Source organism: Nuphar pumila, chromosome 15 (genome assembly GCF_984573655.1).
Source record: "Nuphar pumila chromosome 15, dmNupPumi1.hap1.1, whole genome shotgun sequence".
Lineage (NCBI taxonomy): Eukaryota > Viridiplantae > Streptophyta > Magnoliopsida > Nymphaeales > Nymphaeaceae > Nuphar > Nuphar pumila.
The window spans coordinates 3,976,510-3,998,068 of NC_143263.1; the positions used below are offsets into that span (position 1 = coordinate 3,976,510).

General features: G+C 39.1%; 1 protein-coding gene across 1 annotated transcript; it reads right to left on the bottom strand.

Moving 5' to 3' along the window:
• Positions 1–3,878: 3,878 nt before the first annotated feature.
• LOC149814182 (strigolactones hydrolase CXE15-like) lies at positions 3,879–5,166 on the bottom strand. The gene has a single exon (XM_089989024.1). The coding sequence runs from the start codon at positions 5,045–5,047 to the stop codon at positions 4,037–4,039; it is 1,011 nt and encodes a 336-aa protein (XP_089845150.1). The 5' UTR covers positions 5,048–5,166; the 3' UTR covers positions 3,879–4,036.
• Positions 5,167–21,559: the final 16,393 nt, after the last annotated feature.

The window sequence follows — 21,559 nt, forward strand, 5'->3', positions numbered from 1 at the left end:
ACTTTGGTAAGCGAGTAAAGGAAATTTCAAAACGGCACTCAAAGTCGCAAAAGGTCACACCGAAAGCGCCAACTTTTGAGAATTATTGAAGAAGCATCTAGGCCCTAGGGACATGCACCACTTGGGGGGCATTTGTTTCTTTCACGGGCAGAACTAGTGGCTGCGGCCAGTGGCCCGGCCCCACCTCCCCCCAAAAAAAAGATTAGATTTATATGAGTAATGCGTAAAGTCTACACATTATGCAGAGGGAGAGAGGAAAAGACGCACCTGACACAGGTGGATAAGGGACTCGGTGACGGTTCAGAGCGTTCGTCTGGTGGACACCGGTGGGTCGAAGCCGTCTAGCAAACTAGTGCAAAAAGGGAAGGAGAGTAAGAGTGAAAGTGGGAGGCAGAGGAGAAAGAAAGGGAGAGCCCGTGAATCCTTGCTAGGCTGCTTTGAATGACTTGAGCTCTGATCGTTGGATCTCATTTAGATCTAACGGCCAAGGATACATGCATAATGTGCAGGCTTAAACCTGAGTATTATATATGATTTAAAAAATCATCGAAAGCTAAAGGTGATTGATTTACACGTTCCCACTAAATTGTTGAAATACAACAAACAACAACAACGCCTTCATAAATTGTTGAAATAAAAAACAAAAATATAACTTGATGCATAAGAGTACTTGAATTCATAAGCGCTCTGGTAAATCATTGCCGGGTATGATCTTTCAGAATTGATATATGTGATTTTATTCATTTCTTTAAACCTAATGAGAAAGGGACTGAATTTTCTTTCTGATCATGAGGGTCTGAAGAAAAATCCATTATATAAGGTTTGGAGATCACAACTTAATCTGTTTTCAATTAAAAGTTTGTCTTCAATTTAGCCCATTACATAATTGTAGACAAAATAAGTCTCTTTACATGGTGAAATATACCGTATAAAATATTACGTGTCTCAACTATATTAGACCATATAAACTGGGCCTAAAGCTAAGACAGTTTATAATGTGTGGTTTCACATATGTAGGTTTACATGATTTTCTAACTGTTTATATATATATATATATATATATATATATATGCTCCTAAAAAAAATCTTGCTATTTTTGAATTTTTATAATTTTATGAATAACTCTACTCAATTTACCTGTTATGTGAATAAAAATTGGGGCCCTTGCCATTTTAGACTGACATATGGGAAACGAAAACCTATAAATTGGCATCATGCTAAATGAAATATGCTATTGGATTTTTGAGTTTTTTTTTTTTAATCCTGACCCTATAGATGTGTTCAGTAGGATTGATTTATTAGAATTTGACATTTGAATATGTATTTTGGATGAAAATTTATATTTAGAGCATAAAAAATTATAGGTCGTTCATTTTTTGAAACCTTATAAAAACATATCCATATATACATCTGAATCAAGTGTTCCAAGAAGTGATTTTATAAAAATAAACCTATAGATCAGGTCAAAATTTTGCAAAAACACTGAAAATCCCATAACATGTTTCATTTAGCACTGTGCCCATTTATTAGGTTTTCTTTATAAAAAAAAAATTGTTCCTCCCATGGTTTCATTCTCATGAAAGAAAAGACCGTTTAGGAGAAAGGGCACAGATTTTTTTTTAAAAAATCGTCCTAGCCATGCTTTCTTATGAAAATGAAAATATTTGGTAGTGAAAAAATGAGGTTTTCTTGTTGCTCATCATGATGACTTGAAATTTCTTCCGCTCACGGTGAGAAAGGAGATGTCAACTCAGCAATTTCCCCTGGAAATTGTTAGCCCTTCATTTCATGTCACTCCGACGCTGTCCATCCGGACCAAGAACAGCGTAGGAGAAAACAGTGGGACCCATCCAAGTGATGGGCATGCTATCTGTGATGGTTTGGATGCCGTTCATTTTGAGAAGAATGGTATATCAGTTATACCGTCAGAGCAGCCTCTGACCTGATCCTGTATATAAAAAAAAAGGTTCTTGAGTCAGGTTTTTGACCTAAATCCTTCTAATTGAGATGATAATTAGCCATGTTAGTAAGAAGTATTATCCAATAGAAACCACGAATTTATATTCTTATTTTTAAGTTTAACGATCAAACCCGATAGACATGATTGTATGTATAAGTAGGTTTATTAAAAAAAACACTTCAAAAAGATAAACACAATTCCTAACAAAACATCCATGCCAAACATATCTGTGGTCAAGTGTTTTTTTTTCAAAATAAACAAAGTTTACACTTACAATTTGCAGGTTATTATTTCACTTGCATATATGTGAAATGACTTGTTTCTGTGTGAAACGTGGGCCATGTTTTCATATAATTGAGCAAATCAACATCATACCACTTGCATCTCATAAAACACCATCATTCTACCTTTTTCATCGATTCAGTCGGTCACATGGACACTTTAATTGGCTTCTCATGTTGTGTTGTCTTACATACTTTAGCAACTTGGCAGACTCAAAACTAAGATGCATGTTTCTGGTCAGTTTATCCCTGTTCAACTGAGGAGTAAAAGCTCAAGATCTTGAAACAGAGTTCTCACGTCTCAAGTTCGGATTCAAAATGATTGGATCTAATTTTAAAAAAAAAAAATCAAAAGTCAAAGAAAAATCTATTGAACGATGGTCACGGTAGGACTATTCATTTGACTCAAAGATCCAAGTTTCTAGGATTTCGCACAGTAAGGTTAGCAGTTTCGGTATATTATTTTAGATTTTCAAATTTTAAATCTATTTAATATCCAAATCTCATTTTTCTGTGTTTTTGCTTTTGCAATAATGTCATGTTGACAGAGTTAACGATCGGGTCTTCAATTCTTATGTTCAGAATCATTTTTAGATTTCACACGCCCAGTATCCTTTTTTGCCACGTCTCTCTCTGATTCATGGTGGTGATTCAAAGACGATCCTATGCATGGTATTAAAGAACAACCCCCCAAACATGGCCACTTTTGTGCACGTATTGCTGGTGAGAAACCATTTTCCATAGGGTAATTGCCCAAAGCGCAGTTAAAAACCTCTGAAAAGCCCGCCATACGCCCTTATTGAGAAAAGATGTTCACATTCAAAGAAAAAGAAACCATGACTTGTTGCTAGCTGTTCTTGTCTCGTGAATCCCCCCACCCCCACCCACGTCCACGTCGCTGACATCGCCCACGACAAGGCAAGCTTTCCTTTTCTTTTAATCAACGGATCTGTTTCATGTGGCCTTATATATATATATATATATATATATATATATATATATATATAAGAGAGAGAGAGAGAGAGAGAGAGAAGCCTCCGTTTGAAGCCCAAAATGTCACAAAATTTAGGTGTTAACTATCTACCACTACCAAGTTCAACTTAATCGGGATCAGAGTTGGATTCAAATTCCAAAGATAAAATCAAACCAGGATCTGATTAACTTAAAACTCAGTATTTATACTTAATCGGATTTAGGTTTTAGTTTCCAGTTAGGATTTTCAATACCAAACTTAATATTAAATCTGGATCCAATTATTAATTGGATTCAGATTTGGCAACCAAACCGGCTTAATGAACTTGGATTAGGTTTGGGTATCGGGTTGCACCTGAACCGTTTACATCCCAAGCTATCACCTCTGCGAAGGGAAGGTGGGTAGCCATCAAATCTATTCAGTGCAAATACAAAAGAAGACGGTCTCACTTCCTCTCTCAAATGCATAGACTCTCATTTCACCTACCAGTTTTCAGACACCTACTATGACGGTAGTTTGACCATTAATCTACCAAATGCATAAAGTTCCATCACTATAAAATTTGTTATATATATATATATATATATATATATATATATATATATATATATATATATATATATATATATATATATATATATATATATATATATATATATATATATTTGGAGAGAGATTGGCCAGCTCAATTTCTTAATCTAACCATGTAGCATACACTAAAAATGATAAAAAGATAATCTGGACAGCAAATTTCTTAAAGGTAGTACAACATGGACACTCTGCACGCTATTTTGTGTGCAATGAGCGTCACAAATGACATAATCAGTCATGATTTTCTATGAAATTTGAGATGGCATCAATCAACTTCTCTGTTTCCTGGGCGATATGTGGGTCATTATCCACACCAATCTTGTTCAAGTAGAAGCAGTGACCCACACCGTGGCTCAAGAAGAGCTCCACGTTCTGACCTGCCTTCTTCATTGCATCAACGTACTCTAGATCAGTGTCCCGGATCAGGTCACCCTCGGCCACCGGCATCAAGAAATCTGGCAGCTTTAGTGAGTCGAGCGGTGGCGCCGCCTCGCCCATCGGACATGTAATCGGGTGATCCTTGGTGCTGCCAATTGGCAGTGCCCATGCCAGGAACTTGTCCACCATCTCCAGTGTTAGAAAGGCTGAGTCGGACTTCAGGCTAAGCTCGGACTTGCTCCGGGTCGACCGAACAAAACCGGGGTGGATCGGGATCCCACCCCGTAACACGAGCGGGGATAGGCCCTCCTCCCCCGCACGTGCGGCCACTGCATGCACAAGGTTTCCCCCAGAGCTGTCTCCAATCAGGAAAACCCTCCCGAAGTCCGCTCGCGAGTCGAGCCACGGCTCAGATGCCTCGGCTCGAGCCACCGACCGGAGCCACATGAGACCCGCATATGCATCATCCAGTGCAGCTGGGAGCCGGTGCTCAGGGGCAAGCCTGAGCCAAACAGAGATGCAGATGGCTCGAGCCTTCTTGACTACCCTCGAGTAGAAAGCATAATAGAAGTACTGATCAGGGCTGCCAATACAGAAGCCACCACCATGGAAATGGAGAAGTATTGGGAGCTTGGTAGACTCCGGGGCTTCTTCCGGCATGTAGATCCGGACCGCTGCATCAGATCTCTGATCGATGATCACATCACGGATCGAAACCCCATCGAAGAATTTATTGTCGGGGCGCACCGGTTCCAGCAGGCATTCGACCTCTTTCGGTCCGGTCCAAGTTCGATCCGTCGTGCCGTCGTCGAATATCCGGAGCCAGCCGGAGACTTCATCAACAACTTGCTTTCCTGCAACCATGACTTCAGGTCTCTCACCAAGCAGGCCTGCAATCACTTATGAGTTTGAGCCCTCTTGAACACGATACACACATAAATATAGCAAAAGTGTGTGAGAGGAAGCTTCCTTATCTTGACTAAGCTTGTATAGGGATGGCGTTTTGCTGATTGTCCCTTGAATATTGACATGAAAAGATATTGATATGAATTATTGTATTCCAATGAATTAGGTGCACCGTCTAATGCATCTTTGCAATATTTAGGTATCTAAATGGTCAAAAGATGACATGAGAAAATGCTAAAGACATTAAAAAAGTAAACAAACCTAACTTTGTCCATTTTAATTGGACTGCATCTGTTTGAGCATCCTTACTGACTCGTAATAGGTTGAAACTTTGAAAAGATATAGCATGCATCCAAATTTCACGTCTCTATGTTTAGCTGCTGCTAGTTTCACAATAAATAAGGGTACTTTTGAAATTAACGGAAAAAGTTGAGGCATTTTAGAGAAAAAGTTTCACTTAATTACACGCGTCACCAACTGTGCAAATGCTTGATTTTCCAAACCTATCATTTATGAAGAGGTAGTTTATCATTATTTTGGAGGTCAAAGAGTAACTTGTGTATTTTAAAACCTCTGGTTGAATATATAGGGTTTATCCTGGATTTTCTCAAGCTTGAGGATGACCTGTTTTTATTGTTATAAGAGTGAAATTTCTGCATCTGGTTAAGCAAGAAAACGTGCATTTATTTGTAAGGTCCGACATCTTAAACAGGTGGGTTCTTGGGCAAATTCCCACTTATGAAAGAATTCCCTAAAATTCACTCCAATCCAAAATGCACCTTTAAAAGAGAGAGAGAGAGAGAGATGACCAATTCTAATACTAAGATAAACTTGAAACCTCTTATACCTTGTTCGAAAATAAAAGATGGACTACTAGTGGATGCATGGTCCACTTAAAGTAAGGATGCCTTGGGAATATTTTGCTATTTAAAAACTACCAATAATATTTTTTCCTTTAAAAACCAAGTAAAAAAATATTTCGTTCTTTGTCTGTTTCTTTCTTCATTCGCTGTCATGAGATGCCAAGGGTATCCTATGCCGTCTGCCAAACGGCATCTCCAGCATTCTCACAAACCAAATTACTTGTTCTTTTGAGAAAATATCGAGTAAATCCTCAAATTTAGAGTTAGAATTTAATATATAAAAAGATCGTTAAGATAAAAAAAAAAACTAATGAAACTATATAAAATTATGTTAAATTTGTGATATATTGAAAAGGAGTCATTAGAGTTAGGCATATAAGTGCTTCTAACTGGTTTCAGATACGGGTAAAAAAACCAAATAGTTTAGCGTCTCCAAGAAACGGATTTTGAGTTTGGACACAGACCCAACTTGAGAGGCCTCTTACCAGATTGGAATCCCATTAAGCACACCAAATTTATAGCTAAAATAATCTAATCAGATTAGGATCTTTATAGCTATTGTTTGAATTTTGGATTTAGATTTGGAAGCCACATATGGGTGGCGGTCATTCATTTAATTTTTGATGTACAAGGGTCTTATTTCAAATGAGGCTGACAGCATGGAATTGGCAGGCTCGGGTATCTGACCTGCACCCAGACAGATTGGTACAACTATGAAGCCACATACAACTTGACTTAGACAATGCCAACCTTAAGGTCCGTAGGAAACCCGCGTGGACCAGTGGCGGAGCCCGGGGTGGGCATAGGTGGGCGGCCGCCCACCCTAAAATTTAAAACCGAGTCGACTCATGACTCAGGAAACTAAGTTGAATCGGGACTCGTGAAACTGAGTCGACCGAGACCCGGGCTCTCGATGAGTCTAGAGCCTGCCAAAAGGGGCGAGGGGTAAAACCCTCGCCAGTTTTCTAAAGCTCTGCCCCTCCGTTCCTGTGTTCCCCTTCTGTCACAGGCAAGGCGGCAACCCCTGTGCTCTGCAGTGCCGCCGGCCTCCCTTCGGTGAACCCGCGGTGGCGGTGCCCCCCTCCGAGCTTCTCCCTCTCTGCTGCAATCTCCGGCGATGCGAGGCACCGGTGTCGCAGTCAGTCGGACCTTCGCCAATCTCCGGCGACCATCGCTAGCAGTTTGAAGAAGACCCTCTTATCTCCTAAATTTGAGGGTGGGTTTTGTTCATGTTCAGTGGCTCTGGTGAAACAGTATCCAGTTATCCATTCTACAGGAGCAATACAGGCCAACCCTTCAATTTGGTTGTTGGTCCTTTCTTTTTGGGGCACAACTGAACGTGGGTCTATTTTCTTTCCTCCTTTTTGGGCGTAACCTCATTGGAAGAGTCAATCTTGCGATCCTTTCTTGGTCATCGTGCGTGCATAGGACTCTCTTTTTGTGCCTACTGCTAAAACAAAGTATGGATGTCTATCAATGTAACGAAGGCAACGGATAGTGTATCTTTATCTACCAGATAGTTGGTGTGAGTGAATTGCTTGTTCTCGATTGTCTAGGATTCTTGTAGTGAGTAACTATGGCCATTGACAGATTTTAATAGTTTGGCGTCTGTATTTTTTTGTCTAACAGGCATTTTTTATACTCTTTTTGCTTGAATTCTGCATATGGTGCATGTTGGTCATCATCGGTGTCATAAAAAATGTGTTCATTTTTTAGCTTAAAGCTTTTTCTGGGTTCTACGGCCAATCTTGGTGGTCAAAGGCGGAGCTGGGGCGGGGGGCGCTGCGTCCCGAAACAGTTAATTTTTTTTTTAAAAGCTCAGTCCTAGCCCAGCTCAGCCCTGACTGCAGCAAATTGTTTGATTTGTCCAAATAAAATAGATTTTTATTAATAATTATAGCCATTTTTTATTTTATCTCAAAAAAAAATTTCGGGGGCGCTTCCCCCGATCCCCGACTATCCCACCATTTTTTTTTCTACACCCCTGTTTGCCCAACCCTCACATCAATCCTAGCTACGCCACTGGCGTGGACCCTCCCTCTTCCCCATAAAGGAGTCCTCTTTTTAGCACGAAGAGTTTATGAAATTCCTGTTTTGAAAGTTGGAGGGTGGATCAGGTGCAATCACATTGCATACTTTCGAGTGTGCCGTTGTACCTGGTCCCTAGGTGTCAGTGTGTTGTCCTGATGAAAATGAGAGAGAGAGAGAAAAAAAATCGAGGAATGAATGATACATGATGAGTGCAATAAGTGCACCTTTAGGGTGTATTTGAAATCATGGATAAGTTTATTAAGGAAAAAAGTGGCACGGTCCCTATGTGATTTTTTTCCTATTTTTTGAGGATTTTAACCTTCCAAAGCAACAAAATACAAAGGAGAATTTAATCCCGCATTTGATGGGTTCCTGTGGGTCCCACTCAAAACCGAAAGTTTTTGCGGTTAAGCAGAATTAATCGGCACCATGAAATGAGTCCTTAGGGTGTGTTTGACTCGTAGGATGCCTCTGACCCATGGACAAAGCAGCTCCTTGTGCGGAGTATCCTAAGTTTGATACACAAGACTACTTTGTCCCTGTGCAAGGCAATCTGGAGGGACGCACCAGTCGCACCCCATGGGGTTCAACTGGCATGCTTTGGACAAATTCCACCCGCCTTGTCCATGTGGCCTTTGTTCAGTGTGTCAAACACGTCGTTAGAGAGTTCTCAAAAAAGAAAAAAATATTTCCCAAAAATTACAATTGGCTACTTGGAAATAGCTGATTACAACAACAACAACAACTATGCCTTCATCCCAAAATAATTGGGGTCGGCGATATGAACCAAAAAAGAAAATCATTATGGGTCTTCCACATGAATCCTTCTCCTCCAATCATTTCTATCCAATGCCATGTCCTTGGTGAGGTTCAAAGCATTCATATCCTTTCCTATCACCTCCATCCATGTCTTCCTAGGCCTACCCCGACCTCTTTTAACTAATATATTTTCTCATTTCTCCATCCTTCTAACTGGAGCATCATTGGGCCTTCGCCGAATATGTCCAAACCACCGTAAACGGTTCTCTCTCATCTTATTTTCAATGGGTGCAACGTCTACCTTCTTACGTATCTCCTCGTTCTGAATCTTATCTTTTATTGTATTTTCACACATCCATCTCAGCATACGCATCTCAACTACACTCATTTTTTGAATATAATGTCTCTTGGCAGCCCAACATTCCGTACCATATAGTAAAACAGGCCTAATAGTCGTCCTATAAAACTTTCCCTTCAACCGCAATGGCATTCTACGATCGCACAACACTCCAGTTGCACTTTTCCATTTCATCCACCCAACCTTTATCCTATGATTTACATTTCCATCAATTTCTCCATACTTTTGAATGATAGATCCCAAATATTTGAAACAATCATCCACCGGTATTTCTTGCTCACCAAGCTTCACTACACTCTCATCATTACTTCGTTGCTTACTAAACCGACATTCCATGTATTCTGTCTTACTCTTACTCAACTTAAAACCTCTTGCTTTCAATGTCTGTCTCCATAATTCTAACTTAGCATTAACCCCAGCTCTAGACTCATCAATCAAAACAATATCATCAGCAAACAACATACAAGGTACCATTGGGTTTTCAACTTGCCTCCTACCAAGCAAGCCGTTGATTTGGGGGGGGGGGGGGGGTTGCTATTGAGCGACCCGGTTCTTGTTGGGGGGAGGGGGGGATTGTTTCTTCGTGATCCTTGAATGGGATTGAAACTCAGGAAATCAGGTTTTCCTTCATTAAATCCAATGAACAACCGGTAGGGTCCATAATTCAAATGCCCAGGATCTGATATTTATGACTGGGGGTAATTTTTGTAAGGTGTGTTGCTGGTCCCCCACTCACTTTGGTAAGCGAGTAAAGGAAATTTCAAAACGGCACTCAAAGTCGCAAAAGGTCACACCGAAAGCGCCAACTTTTGAGAATTATTGAAGAAGCATCTAGGCCCTAGGGACATGCACCACTTGGGGGGCATTTGTTTCTTTCACGGGCAGAACTAGTGGCTGCGGCCAGTGGCCCGGCCCCACCTCCCCCCAAAAAAAAGATTAGATTTATATGAGTAATGCGTAAAGTCTACACATTATGCAGAGGGAGAGAGGAAAAGACGCACCTGACACAGGTGGATAAGGGACTCGGTGACGGTTCAGAGCGTTCGTCTGGTGGACACCGGTGGGTCGAAGCCGTCTAGCAAACTAGTGCAAAAAGGGAAGGAGAGTAAGAGTGAAAGTGGGAGGCAGAGGAGAAAGAAAGGGAGAGCCCGTGAATCCTTGCTAGGCTGCTTTGAATGACTTGAGCTCTGATCGTTGGATCTCATTTAGATCTAACGGCCAAGGATACATGCATAATGTGCAGGCTTAAACCTGAGTATTATATATGATTTAAAAAATCATCGAAAGCTAAAGGTGATTGATTTACACGTTCCCACTAAATTGTTGAAATACAACAAACAACAACAACGCCTTCATAAATTGTTGAAATAAAAAACAAAAATATAACTTGATGCATAAGAGTACTTGAATTCATAAGCGCTCTGGTAAATCATTGCCGGGTATGATCTTTCAGAATTGATATATGTGATTTTATTCATTTCTTTAAACCTAATGAGAAAGGGACTGAATTTTCTTTCTGATCATGAGGGTCTGAAGAAAAATCCATTATATAAGGTTTGGAGATCACAACTTAATCTGTTTTCAATTAAAAGTTTGTCTTCAATTCAGCCCATTACATAATTGTAAACAAAATAAGTCTCTTTACATTGTGAAATATACCGTATAAAATATTATGTGTCTCAACTATATTAGACCATATAAACTGGGCCTAAAGCTAAGACAGTTTATAATGTGTGGTTTCACATGATTTTCTAACTATATATATATATATATGTGCTCCTAAAAAAAATCTTGCTATTTTTGAATTTTTATAATTTTATGAATAACTCTACTCAATTTACCTGTTATGTGAATAAAAATTGGGGCCCTTGCCATTTTAGACTGACATATGGGAAACGAAAACCTATAAATTGGCATCATGCTAAATGAAATATGCTATTGGATTTTTGAGTTTTTTTTTTTAATCCTGACCCTATAGATGTGTTCAGTAGGATTGATTTATTAGAATTTGACATTTGAATATGTATTTTGGATGAAAATTTATATTTAGAGCATAAAAAATTATAGGTCGTTCATTTTTTGAAACCTTATAAAAACATATCCATATATACATCTGAATCAAGTGTTCCAAGAAGTGATTTTATAAAAATAAACCTATAGATCAGGTCAAAATTTTGCAAAAACACTGAAAATCCCATAACATGTTTCATTTAGCACTGTGCCCATTTATTAGGTTTTCTTTATAAAAAAAAATTTGTTCCTCCCATGGTTTCATTCTCATGAAAGAAAAGACCGTTTAGGAGAAAGGGCACAGATTTTTTTAAAAAAAATCGTCCTAGCCATGCTTTCTTATGAAAATGAAAATATTTGGTAGTGAAAAAATGAGGTTTTCTTGTTGCTCATCATGATGATTTGAAATTTCTTCCGTGTTCACGGTGACAAAGGAGATGTCAACTCAGCAATTTCCCCTGGAAATTGTTAGCCGTTCATTTCATGCCACTCCGACGCTGTCCATCCGGACCAAGAACTGCGTAGGAGAAAACAGTGGGACCCATCCAAGTGATGGGCATACTATCTGTGATGGTTTGGATGCCGTTCATTTTGAGAAGAATGGTATATCAGTTATACCGTCAGAGCAGCCTCTGACCTGATCCTGTATATAAAAAAAAGGTTCTTGAGTCAGGTTTTTGACCTAAATCCTTCTAATTGAGATGATAATTAGCCAGGTTAGTAAGAAGTATTATCCAATAGAAACCACGAATTTATATTCTTATTTTTAAGTTTAACGATCAAACCCGATAGACATGATTGTATGTATAAGTAGGTTTATTAAAAAAAACACTTCAAAAAGATAAACACAATTCCTAACAAAACATCCATGCCAAACATATCTGTGGTCAAGTGTTTTTTTTTTCAAAATAAACAAAGTTTACACTTAAAATTTGCAGGTTATTATTTCACTTGCATATATGTGAAATGACTTGTTTCTGTGTGAAACGTGGGCCATGTTTTCATATAATTGAGCAAATCAACATCATACCACTTGCATCTCATAAATTTGGGGTTCAAGGATTGATTTTGTTGTCTTATCTACTTGAGAGTTGGGGTGCAACTATGATTGTTGTGAGCAATTCTTCGGGTTCAAACAAGTTAAAGTTAGATGAAGTTTAGGATTTAATTCTAAGTAAAGATATTCGCAGAAGAGAATCAGGTGGATCCTCAGGTTCTGCATTGAACATTAAAGGTTGAGGAAGAACAAATTGGAACGGTCAAGATTATAGTAAAACAAAAAAGTAATATCATTTTTTGCGATAGTTAAAGTGTAATTCATCTGAAAAAGAATTTAGCATTTCATGCCAAAATGTAGCACATTCAGATGAAGTGTCACTTATTCATGATTTGTTGGTTGATGAAGCACTATCACTTGAGAATATACGTGGATCAAAATTCTTGACAGATATGTTGATCGAGACAGCTATTATAGAGAAATTGAGGTTGTGCACAACCTCAGTTGACCTTCACATGTAATAGTTGGAGTCATCACATTGAGATTTTGGATTTTATGAGAAGAGAAGTCACACGGTGTGGTTGTTGAAAGGAAATTAATCTTCAAGTAGAAGATTGGTGGAGGAGTGTAGAGTTTGTTTCCTACCTGAATATAAATCCACAATTTCTGTGGATCCAACTTTACAATAAGTTGAGAGGGGTTGCAAGGGGGTCGGTGCCCTTGTTCGTAAGGTGGGGGTGTTAGCCCTGAGGCAGATTTCTTTTAAGATAGTTATGTAATTTTACCCTAGACTTTTTGTTGTATCCAGCAACATTAGTAGACTTTAGTAGACTTCATGTAAAATTCATATTCTTCCTATTTAAGGAGGCATCCTTCACTGTGTATCCCAATCAATAAAAAAAAGTTTCAATGCAATCGTGAACGTAAGCCATTTTTTGCCAAATCACGTAAAATTCTTGTTCTCGTGTGTGGTTGTTTTCTCCAAGTGTTGTTCCCTAACTAACCGTAGCCCCAAAAACACTGGCGGAGCCAAGGGTGGGCGGTCGCCCACCCTAGAATTAGAAACCAGATTTTTTTTTCTTTTGACGAAGAAAGAATATGCGTCCATGTGTGTTTTCTTCTGACGATGGTAGTGCTAATCTTTTCCCTTAATTTTTTTCACCTTATTGAATTGTGTAAAAACCGCAGAAGAGACGGGTTATTAGTTCGTGGGAGTTGGAGTTCTCTCTTGTGAATATTCAACGAAGATTTGTGTTTTTTCCCAGCTTCTTCTTTTGTAATTTGTTCTTTGTGAAACCGTGTAACCTACGTTTATGGGAAACCCGGCTCCACTCATCCCTATATCATCCTCTGTGGTCATAACTCCCTTTGGGATCTCATTGGTACTAAGTTTTTTTGATCAATTTGGCCCTATCGATGGGTTCAACACGGTTGATTTAATAGAAATCAATCTTTTGATAGTGTTCTTTAACAAAAAAAACATGATTTTCAATTTATTTTGACAGTGTTCTTTAACAAAAAAAACCATGTTTTTATTAATGGTTATTGATTTTTGAATCAGCAAAAAGTCCTCCACATAAGTCGGATTCTGTCTATTCAAATGTCAATCTTCACTAAATGGATGATGTAGATGAGATGTAGATCACATGCACAGGGTCCAATTTGATGAAAACAACTTGCATCGATGTGGTCCTAATGACAGGAATGGCAATATTGATGAGTGGAACCTAAATGTGGTGATGGGTGCCATGCAAAACACTATGCTTGATTCACTAAATGGAGGAAAAGAGGGATTGAAAGTGTGTTGTTATAGCCTAGCCACGGGCAGGCCGATGCCATGAAGGCCCTCAGAATGATGAAACCAGATGGTACCATCAACTTGATGGCCATCGCCTTATCCGGCCAAGGAGGCCACTTCTAGAAGAGCATGTCATATCTACCACGCACAACCAAAATTTCTTCTGACGATGGGTGGGCAAAAAATTTCTGGCTCCGCCACTGGTCCGAGTAAATGGACCGTCCTTCAAGACCATAGCATTGTCCCCGAGACCCGAAGTTTGCCCACCCAACAAAAAACTTCTGGCTCCACCACTGCCTCAAAAGCACATGAAAGAGCCAACCACACTTGAAAGAGGACCCCACAAACATAGTCTTAGGAGCAATATTGAATTGTATAAGATATAACACAGCGAACCACCCGCACTCCGATATGGGCAAACCAAGGTTATGATTGTGAAAAGCCCGCCTGAATCAAGAAAAGAATTCAATCAGGAGAAGACAAAGAAATGTGTCTACTATGAGCTGATAACGAAATGAAGTTACCTGCAGAGTCAGAGATTCACTGCCTCTACTTGAGAGCATTAACAATTTGCTGAAGAGCACTTGCATCATTAGGAGGTCATTCCATTCCTTTGATTGTTTCTCGAGCTGGATGATCAAAAATCATGATATCCGGTTTCTTCAGGGGATGGATCCATAAGAATTCACTTATTCCAATAACAAAGAAACCCCACTTGAATGAGCTGACTGGTTAACCAATTTAACCATGTAAATAAGATGTCATTCGTCTTACTGTACTGGGCTTCATCTAGCCAGGTTCAAGTTAAAGCTGATTGGCAAAATCTGAAATGGACGTCCCCTTCCTGCAAGGTCTAAGCTAAGCCGGGTGTACCCTCTGATTGGCAAGATAGACCTGTGGTTTATGGACACCACCAATAAGGCACAGGTCAATCAATTGAACCTTCCAGCAAACAGAAAATCGGGTCCGGGTCAGGTGCCATATGATGCCACAAAAACATGTGCCTTACGCACCTTATAGCCCTCAATCAGTTTTGGGCCCCACAACTGACAGGCCCTATCGCCAAGATGGAGGGAGATCAGGTGCGTAAGGCACATTTTTTTGTGCCATCATATGGCACCTGATCAGGACTCCAGAAAATCGATGGTTTTCTTTCATTTGTGAAAGAAAAAACTTTAGCCGATTTAGACATAAATAAGATGCCTGGGTAGCTAGAGTGGCAGCGGGCCTGGGGAGATGTTGTCACTCATTGTCCCAAGTTCTACCCTCACCGAGTGTGTGGGGGTGCCTTTAACTGATGGGCTTTGTGGGTCGGTGACCTCACTTGAAGTTTACTTTGCAGCAGGGCGGGCCCATTAAGTGACCCGGTTCTCAGTAAGGGCTCCTCGTCAATGATAATACTATGGACTGAAACCCAATCTGTGTAAACATGGGCAGGACTTCAACCGATCAACCAAAATAGAGTATGCATTCGGATTCAGGTCATGGCCTTGCCATTGCAAATCTGAATCTTAATCTTCAATCCAGTTACGATATCTGATCCGCTTCCAATAAAAGCTAGTTCTTAGGTCAAATACTCGATCCGACAAAGTGTGCAAAAAAACCATTTTATGCTATATTTCATTAAAAAAAACAATTTTTTATTTGAAAAATATTTTCTTAAAAAAAACTATTTTGTTATGTCCGTTCACTATAAGGATAAGGAGTTTCACAGCAACATTTGTGGCTGTTATTGAGTCAATAGGAGATTTTTTGCTACATGTACCTGGCTTTTGTTGCTCTTCAGCAGCCAAAAAATTGGGTTGCTGCTATTGGTAGCTCTATTGGCAACCACTTTCCCAGTTGCTCTTATTGATTCAGCCAACAGCAGCGACCCCAATTAACAGTGATTTCCTAAGTAATCACTGCGACTTTATAAGTCTGCTGTTTTTTATTGGATAAAGTCATAGCAAATTAGATACAAATTTCAATAAGTTCATATGCATCAATACATACTTTTAAAACTCATTTCTGGTTCAGGAAATCATTTTCAGATGATTTACAACTATATATATACAAGTTAAAGGAGGGGAAAAGCCGAAAAAGCATGAAACTGAATGCATATAAATGCTTTTTATTGGATAACATCATAGCAAATTAGATACATTTATGGAATACTAAAGGACAGTAAAGCATACTTTAAACTGAAATTCATAAAGAGACTAAAGTGGAATTATTCTATATGCATAAATCAATGTTATTCATAACGTACAAGCCTGTGTACATTATATACATTTCAACTGTACACAACTTGTGAGATGCCTATGAATAGCGCAGATCCATGTGTTATCCCATTCACTGGGATTCACTAGTCATTTCTGTCATCTGTCTAATATGAAAGCTCTTTAACCGCCCCCCTGCCTTCTCCATTATTTCAGTATACTGTATACGCACCACCACCATCCATTAGCTATGATAAACAATACTTTTTATTTTATATTGTGATAAACATAAATGTTCCATTCTAATAAAATGGAAGCATTACTTTGCATTCTTTAGAAATCAGTATTTAGAATAGCAAAACTCCATCACTCTTCCCTTGTCCAAATCAGCTTTACCATTCCCACCAGGCAACACTCCCAGCCATACACGCATTCCCAAGCTCTATGGCAGTTACCACTTAACATATTGAATAAGCAACAAGATCTTGAAACAAGGAGTATGTCTTGTTGAGACAAAAATTGTTTACTGTTTCCTCGATAACATTTTGAAACACCATTGTTTATCAAGCTGCTCCCTTGTCCAAAAGACAACTTCCTCCATCCCTCAGGCACAACTCTTATATAAAAGTTTCTTACAACAGCATTGCCTCATGTTACTGCCACAAATGTTTCTTGCTACTGAGATCATGAGATATCTCAAGAAAGCACAGCCAGTAATCAATTCTTACTGACCAAGCAGTTCCAGGGCAACAAAAAACATGCCTGCAACCACCTAAGCACCTGCCTCTAGCTACAAAGGGTTGTTACAACAACAACAACAACTATGCCTTCATCCCAAAACAATTGGGGTCAGCGATATGAACCAAAAAAGAAATTCATTTTGGGTCTTCCACATGAATCCTTTTCCTCCCATCATTTCTATCCAATGCCATGTCCTCGGTGAGGTTCAAAGCATTCATATCCTTTCCTATCATCTCCATCCAAGTCTTCCTAGGCTTACCCCGACCTCTTTTAACTAATATATTTTCCCATTTCTCCAACCTTCTAACTGGAGCATCATTAGGCCTTCGCCGAATATGTCCAAACCACCGTAAACGATTCTCTCGCATCTTATTTTCAATGGGTGCAACACCTACCTTCTTACGCATCTCCTTGTTCCGAATCTTATCTTTTATTGTATTTCCACACATCCATCTAAGCATCCGCATCTCAGCTACACTCATTTTTTGAATATGATGTCTCTTGGCAGCCCAACATTCCGTACCATATAGTAAAGCGGGTCTAATAGTCGTCCTATAAAACTTTCCCTTCAACCGCAATGACATTCTACGATCGCACAACACTCCAGTTGCACTTTTCCATTTCATCCACCCAACCTTTATCCTATGATTTACATCTCCATCAATTTCTCCATACTTTTGAATGATAGATCCCAAATATTTGAAACAGTCATCCACCAGTATTTCTTGCTCACCAAGCTTCATTACACTCCCATCACTACTTCATTGCTTACTAAACCGACATTCCATATATTTTGTCTTACTCTTACTCAACTTAAAACCTCTTGCTTTCAATGTCTGTCTCCATAATTCTAACTTAGCATTAACCCCAGTTCTAGACTCATCAATCAAAACAATATCATCAGCAAACAATATACACCACAACACATTTTCTTGAATTGATCTTGTAAGCTCATCCATCACTATAACAAATAGGAAAGAGTTTAATGCAGATCCTTGATGTAACCCAACCGTTATCGGAAAATTGGTTGTCACCCCTCCACAAGTGCGGACATTGGTTACTACTCCTTCATACATATCTTTAATTATACTAATGTACTTTAGGGAAACACCTTTCTTCATCATTGTCCACCAGAGAACGTCCCTAGGTACTCTATCGTATGCCTTCTCTAAATCAATAAAAACCATATGCAAATCGTTGTTCCTCTCTCTATATCTTTCAATAAGTTGTCTAAGAAGATGTATAGCTTCCATAGTTGATCTTCCAGGCATAAAACCAAATTGATTCTCCGATATCATGACAACCTTCCTCAACCTAGACTCAATCACCCTCTCCCAAAGTTTCATAGTATGACTCATGAGTTTTATACCACGATAGTTTGTGCAATCTTGTATATCACCCTTATTCTTATATAAAGGCACCAAAGTACTCTTTCTCCACTCATTAGGCATCTTATTTGTTCGCCAAATCAAGTTAAAAAGATTTGTCAACCATTCTAAACCTTTCTCTCCCAAGCATTTCCAAGCTTCGATAGGTATACCATCTGGGCCAACTGCCCTTCTTGATTTCATTTTCTTCAAAACCTCTGCAATTTCTTTCTTTTGAATCTTGCGCATGAAGTCATGATTTATCTCCTGAAAAGGAATGGAGAAGTCTCCAAGATCTTGACCATGACTATCATTAAATAGCTTATCAAAATAATATTTTCATCTTTCCTTAATCTCCTCATCTTTGACTAAAACCCTTTGTGTTTCATCTTTGATACATCTAACCATACCCAAATCCCTCGATTTCCTATCTCTCATCTTTGCAAGCCTATAAATATCCTTCTCGTCTTCTTTGGTATCCAACTTGTCATAAACCTCCTTATATACCTTAGCCCTCGCGTTACGAACTACTTTTTTAGCTTCCTTTTTTGCTATCATATACTTCTCCAAATTCTCATTATCATGACTCTTACTTAGATTTCTATAACACTCTCTTTTAACCTTAATAGCTAATTTGACATCCTTGTTCCACCATGATGTATCCTTACCTAGTGGTGCACCGCCTTTAGACTCACTCAATACCTCCTTAGCCACTTTTCTAATGCCACCCGCTATCTTATTCCACATTGATTCTGAATCCTCCTCGAGACATCAATCAACTTCCTTAACTACCTGCTCTACAAACATTCTTTGTTTAGCTCCTTTCAGTGCCCACCACTTAATTCTAGGATCTATCCTATGTCTATCCCTTTTGCGGCATTGTCTAATTCTAAGATCTAAAATTAAGACTCTATGTTGTGTAGCTATACTTTCTCCCGGTATAACCTTACAATCGATGCAACAACCCCTATCTCTCTTTCTAAGTAATAAAAAATCTATCTGACTCGTATTAACCCCACTTTTAAATGTTACTAGGTGAGACTCCCTCTTCCTAAACCAAGTGTTTGCTAAGATCATATCATAGGACAAACAAAAATCTAAAATCCTTTCTCCACTTTCATTTCTTTCTCCTATACCATAGCCTCCATAGATACTCTCAAACCCATCTCTACTAATGCCTACATGTCCATTAAGGTCACCACCGATGAAAAGCTTTTATCCATAAGATATCCCTTGTACTACTTCATCTAAATCTTCCCAAAATTGATGCTTAATGGAATCATCTAAACCTACTTGAGGTACATAAACACTAATAATATTAATAATATCCGTACCTAATACTAATTTAATAAGTAAAATTCTATCACCCTTCCTACGGACCTCAACTACATGATCTATAAACTGACGACTCATAACAATCCATACTCCATTCCTATTCCTATTTATTCCTGTATACCAAATCTTATATCCCCAAGGTTCTATCACTTTTGCTTTCTCACATACCCATTTGGTCTCTTGTAGACATAAAATATCAATCTTTCTCCTACACATAACATCTACTAACTCTACCAACTTACCAGTTAAAGACCCTATGTTCCAAGTGGCTAACCTAATTTTATGATCTTGGACTAACTTATTTACCCCCACCCGTCCAACAAAGTGAGGGAACCCTTGCCTATTTGACACCACACCCGGGCGCCGGTGTGACGCGTCGCTTCTGGGCGACGACCTAGCAACCCTTGCCCATTTATCACTACCTCCGGGCCTAGAGAGTACAGCGCGTCGCTCAGTAGGGAACGCCCCAACGAAATTCTCATATTGGTTCATTTTCATAGGGTATGACTAAGTTTTTATGCTGGCTGTCACAGGCCTACCGCAACCCTCCTCCTTTATCCGGGCTTGGGACCGGCAGTGTATAACTAAACAGTTATACACAGGCGGAGTTAGTAAAACCGATTTGTCCGGAACAAATCACCGCCACAGGTAACTGGCCCTACGCCATTTATACCTTGGTGGGTTGAGCAACAAGGTGGCCATTGACTCAGGTATCTGAGGGGTTACCACAAAAGTGGCAGGCTCATTTGGGGAAGAGTGAAGGAGGTGGAAGAAGGCAGAGATCGTCGCTCTTAGCTCCCATGGATGCATCAAACAGCGACACGCAACCCACTTGAGTCGGAGACTCGGACCGGCTCCTCTATGCATGAAGTTGGCGAACTGCTCTAGCCTTTTCGTCACAAATGTCGGCCGATATTTTATAAATGTCGGATATTTAACGCCATAGTTTGAGAGGGCGATATAATGCCGAAGCCGCAATATTTTGAAAATATAGACTATTATAAAAGTAATGAGTTTTTATAGTGGTATTAACGTGATAAACACAGTTTATTCTTTTTATTCATATTTTTATTTATTTTTGTGCATAAATTCATGTATTTTTGTATTTTTAATGAACGTCATGCCGATACTTTCTTGGGAAAAACACGAATTTTCAAAATATCAAGAGATTTTCACTCGCCCAAGATTTTCAATGTTGCCACGGCACCAAAATATGGGTTTAAAATGCTTTAAATATGAAAATAACAATATTTAATGGAGTTAATTTGTTTTTCTTCAATAACTTCAGGTTATAGTAACAAAAGTTTAAAACGGAAAAATAACAGCATCCATTTCGTCACGTGAAGTGGGCGTTTTCTCTTTTTCCCATGTTTTATCGACCAAAAAAATATAAAACTTGCCGATATTTACCTTTTTTATAGGAGGTGAATATCAGTTTGTTTTCTTTGCCGATCATTTAAGCAGATATTTTTGGAGCCTTTTTGGAACAATAGTAAACATGATCAGTTAATATCAGGCGCAACTGGAGAGCTTACCGCCTTGGCTTGATGTTAGAAACTATGATGCGATTGCAAATGAAAAGATAAGCAGAGGGTCTCTCAAATCTGCCCTTCTTCATGTCGAAGAAGAAGTGCTATGACAGCAAAAGTCGTGTCGAACTTAGTTGTGTGATGGTGACTCCAAATCCAATACTTCATATTTTCATGCTCATGTCTGCGAGTAACAGTGCACGAATAACATATGCTCTATTGATTTTGAAGGAGTTGTCCTTACTAAATTTTCAGCTATCCAGCCTACTGGGAAAGCTTTCTTCGCCAATTTGCTTTCTAAGGGTGACAATACTAAGCCATGTTTCATGCTCTAACTTCGGGTTTATCTGTCTCATTTGAAGAGAATGAAGCCCTTTTGAGACTCGTCACATATGAGGAGATTCGTCATGTGGTGTTTGCTTCAAAAGACGACAAAACACAGGGACCAAATGGCTTCCCTGAAAGCTTTTATCAAATTTTT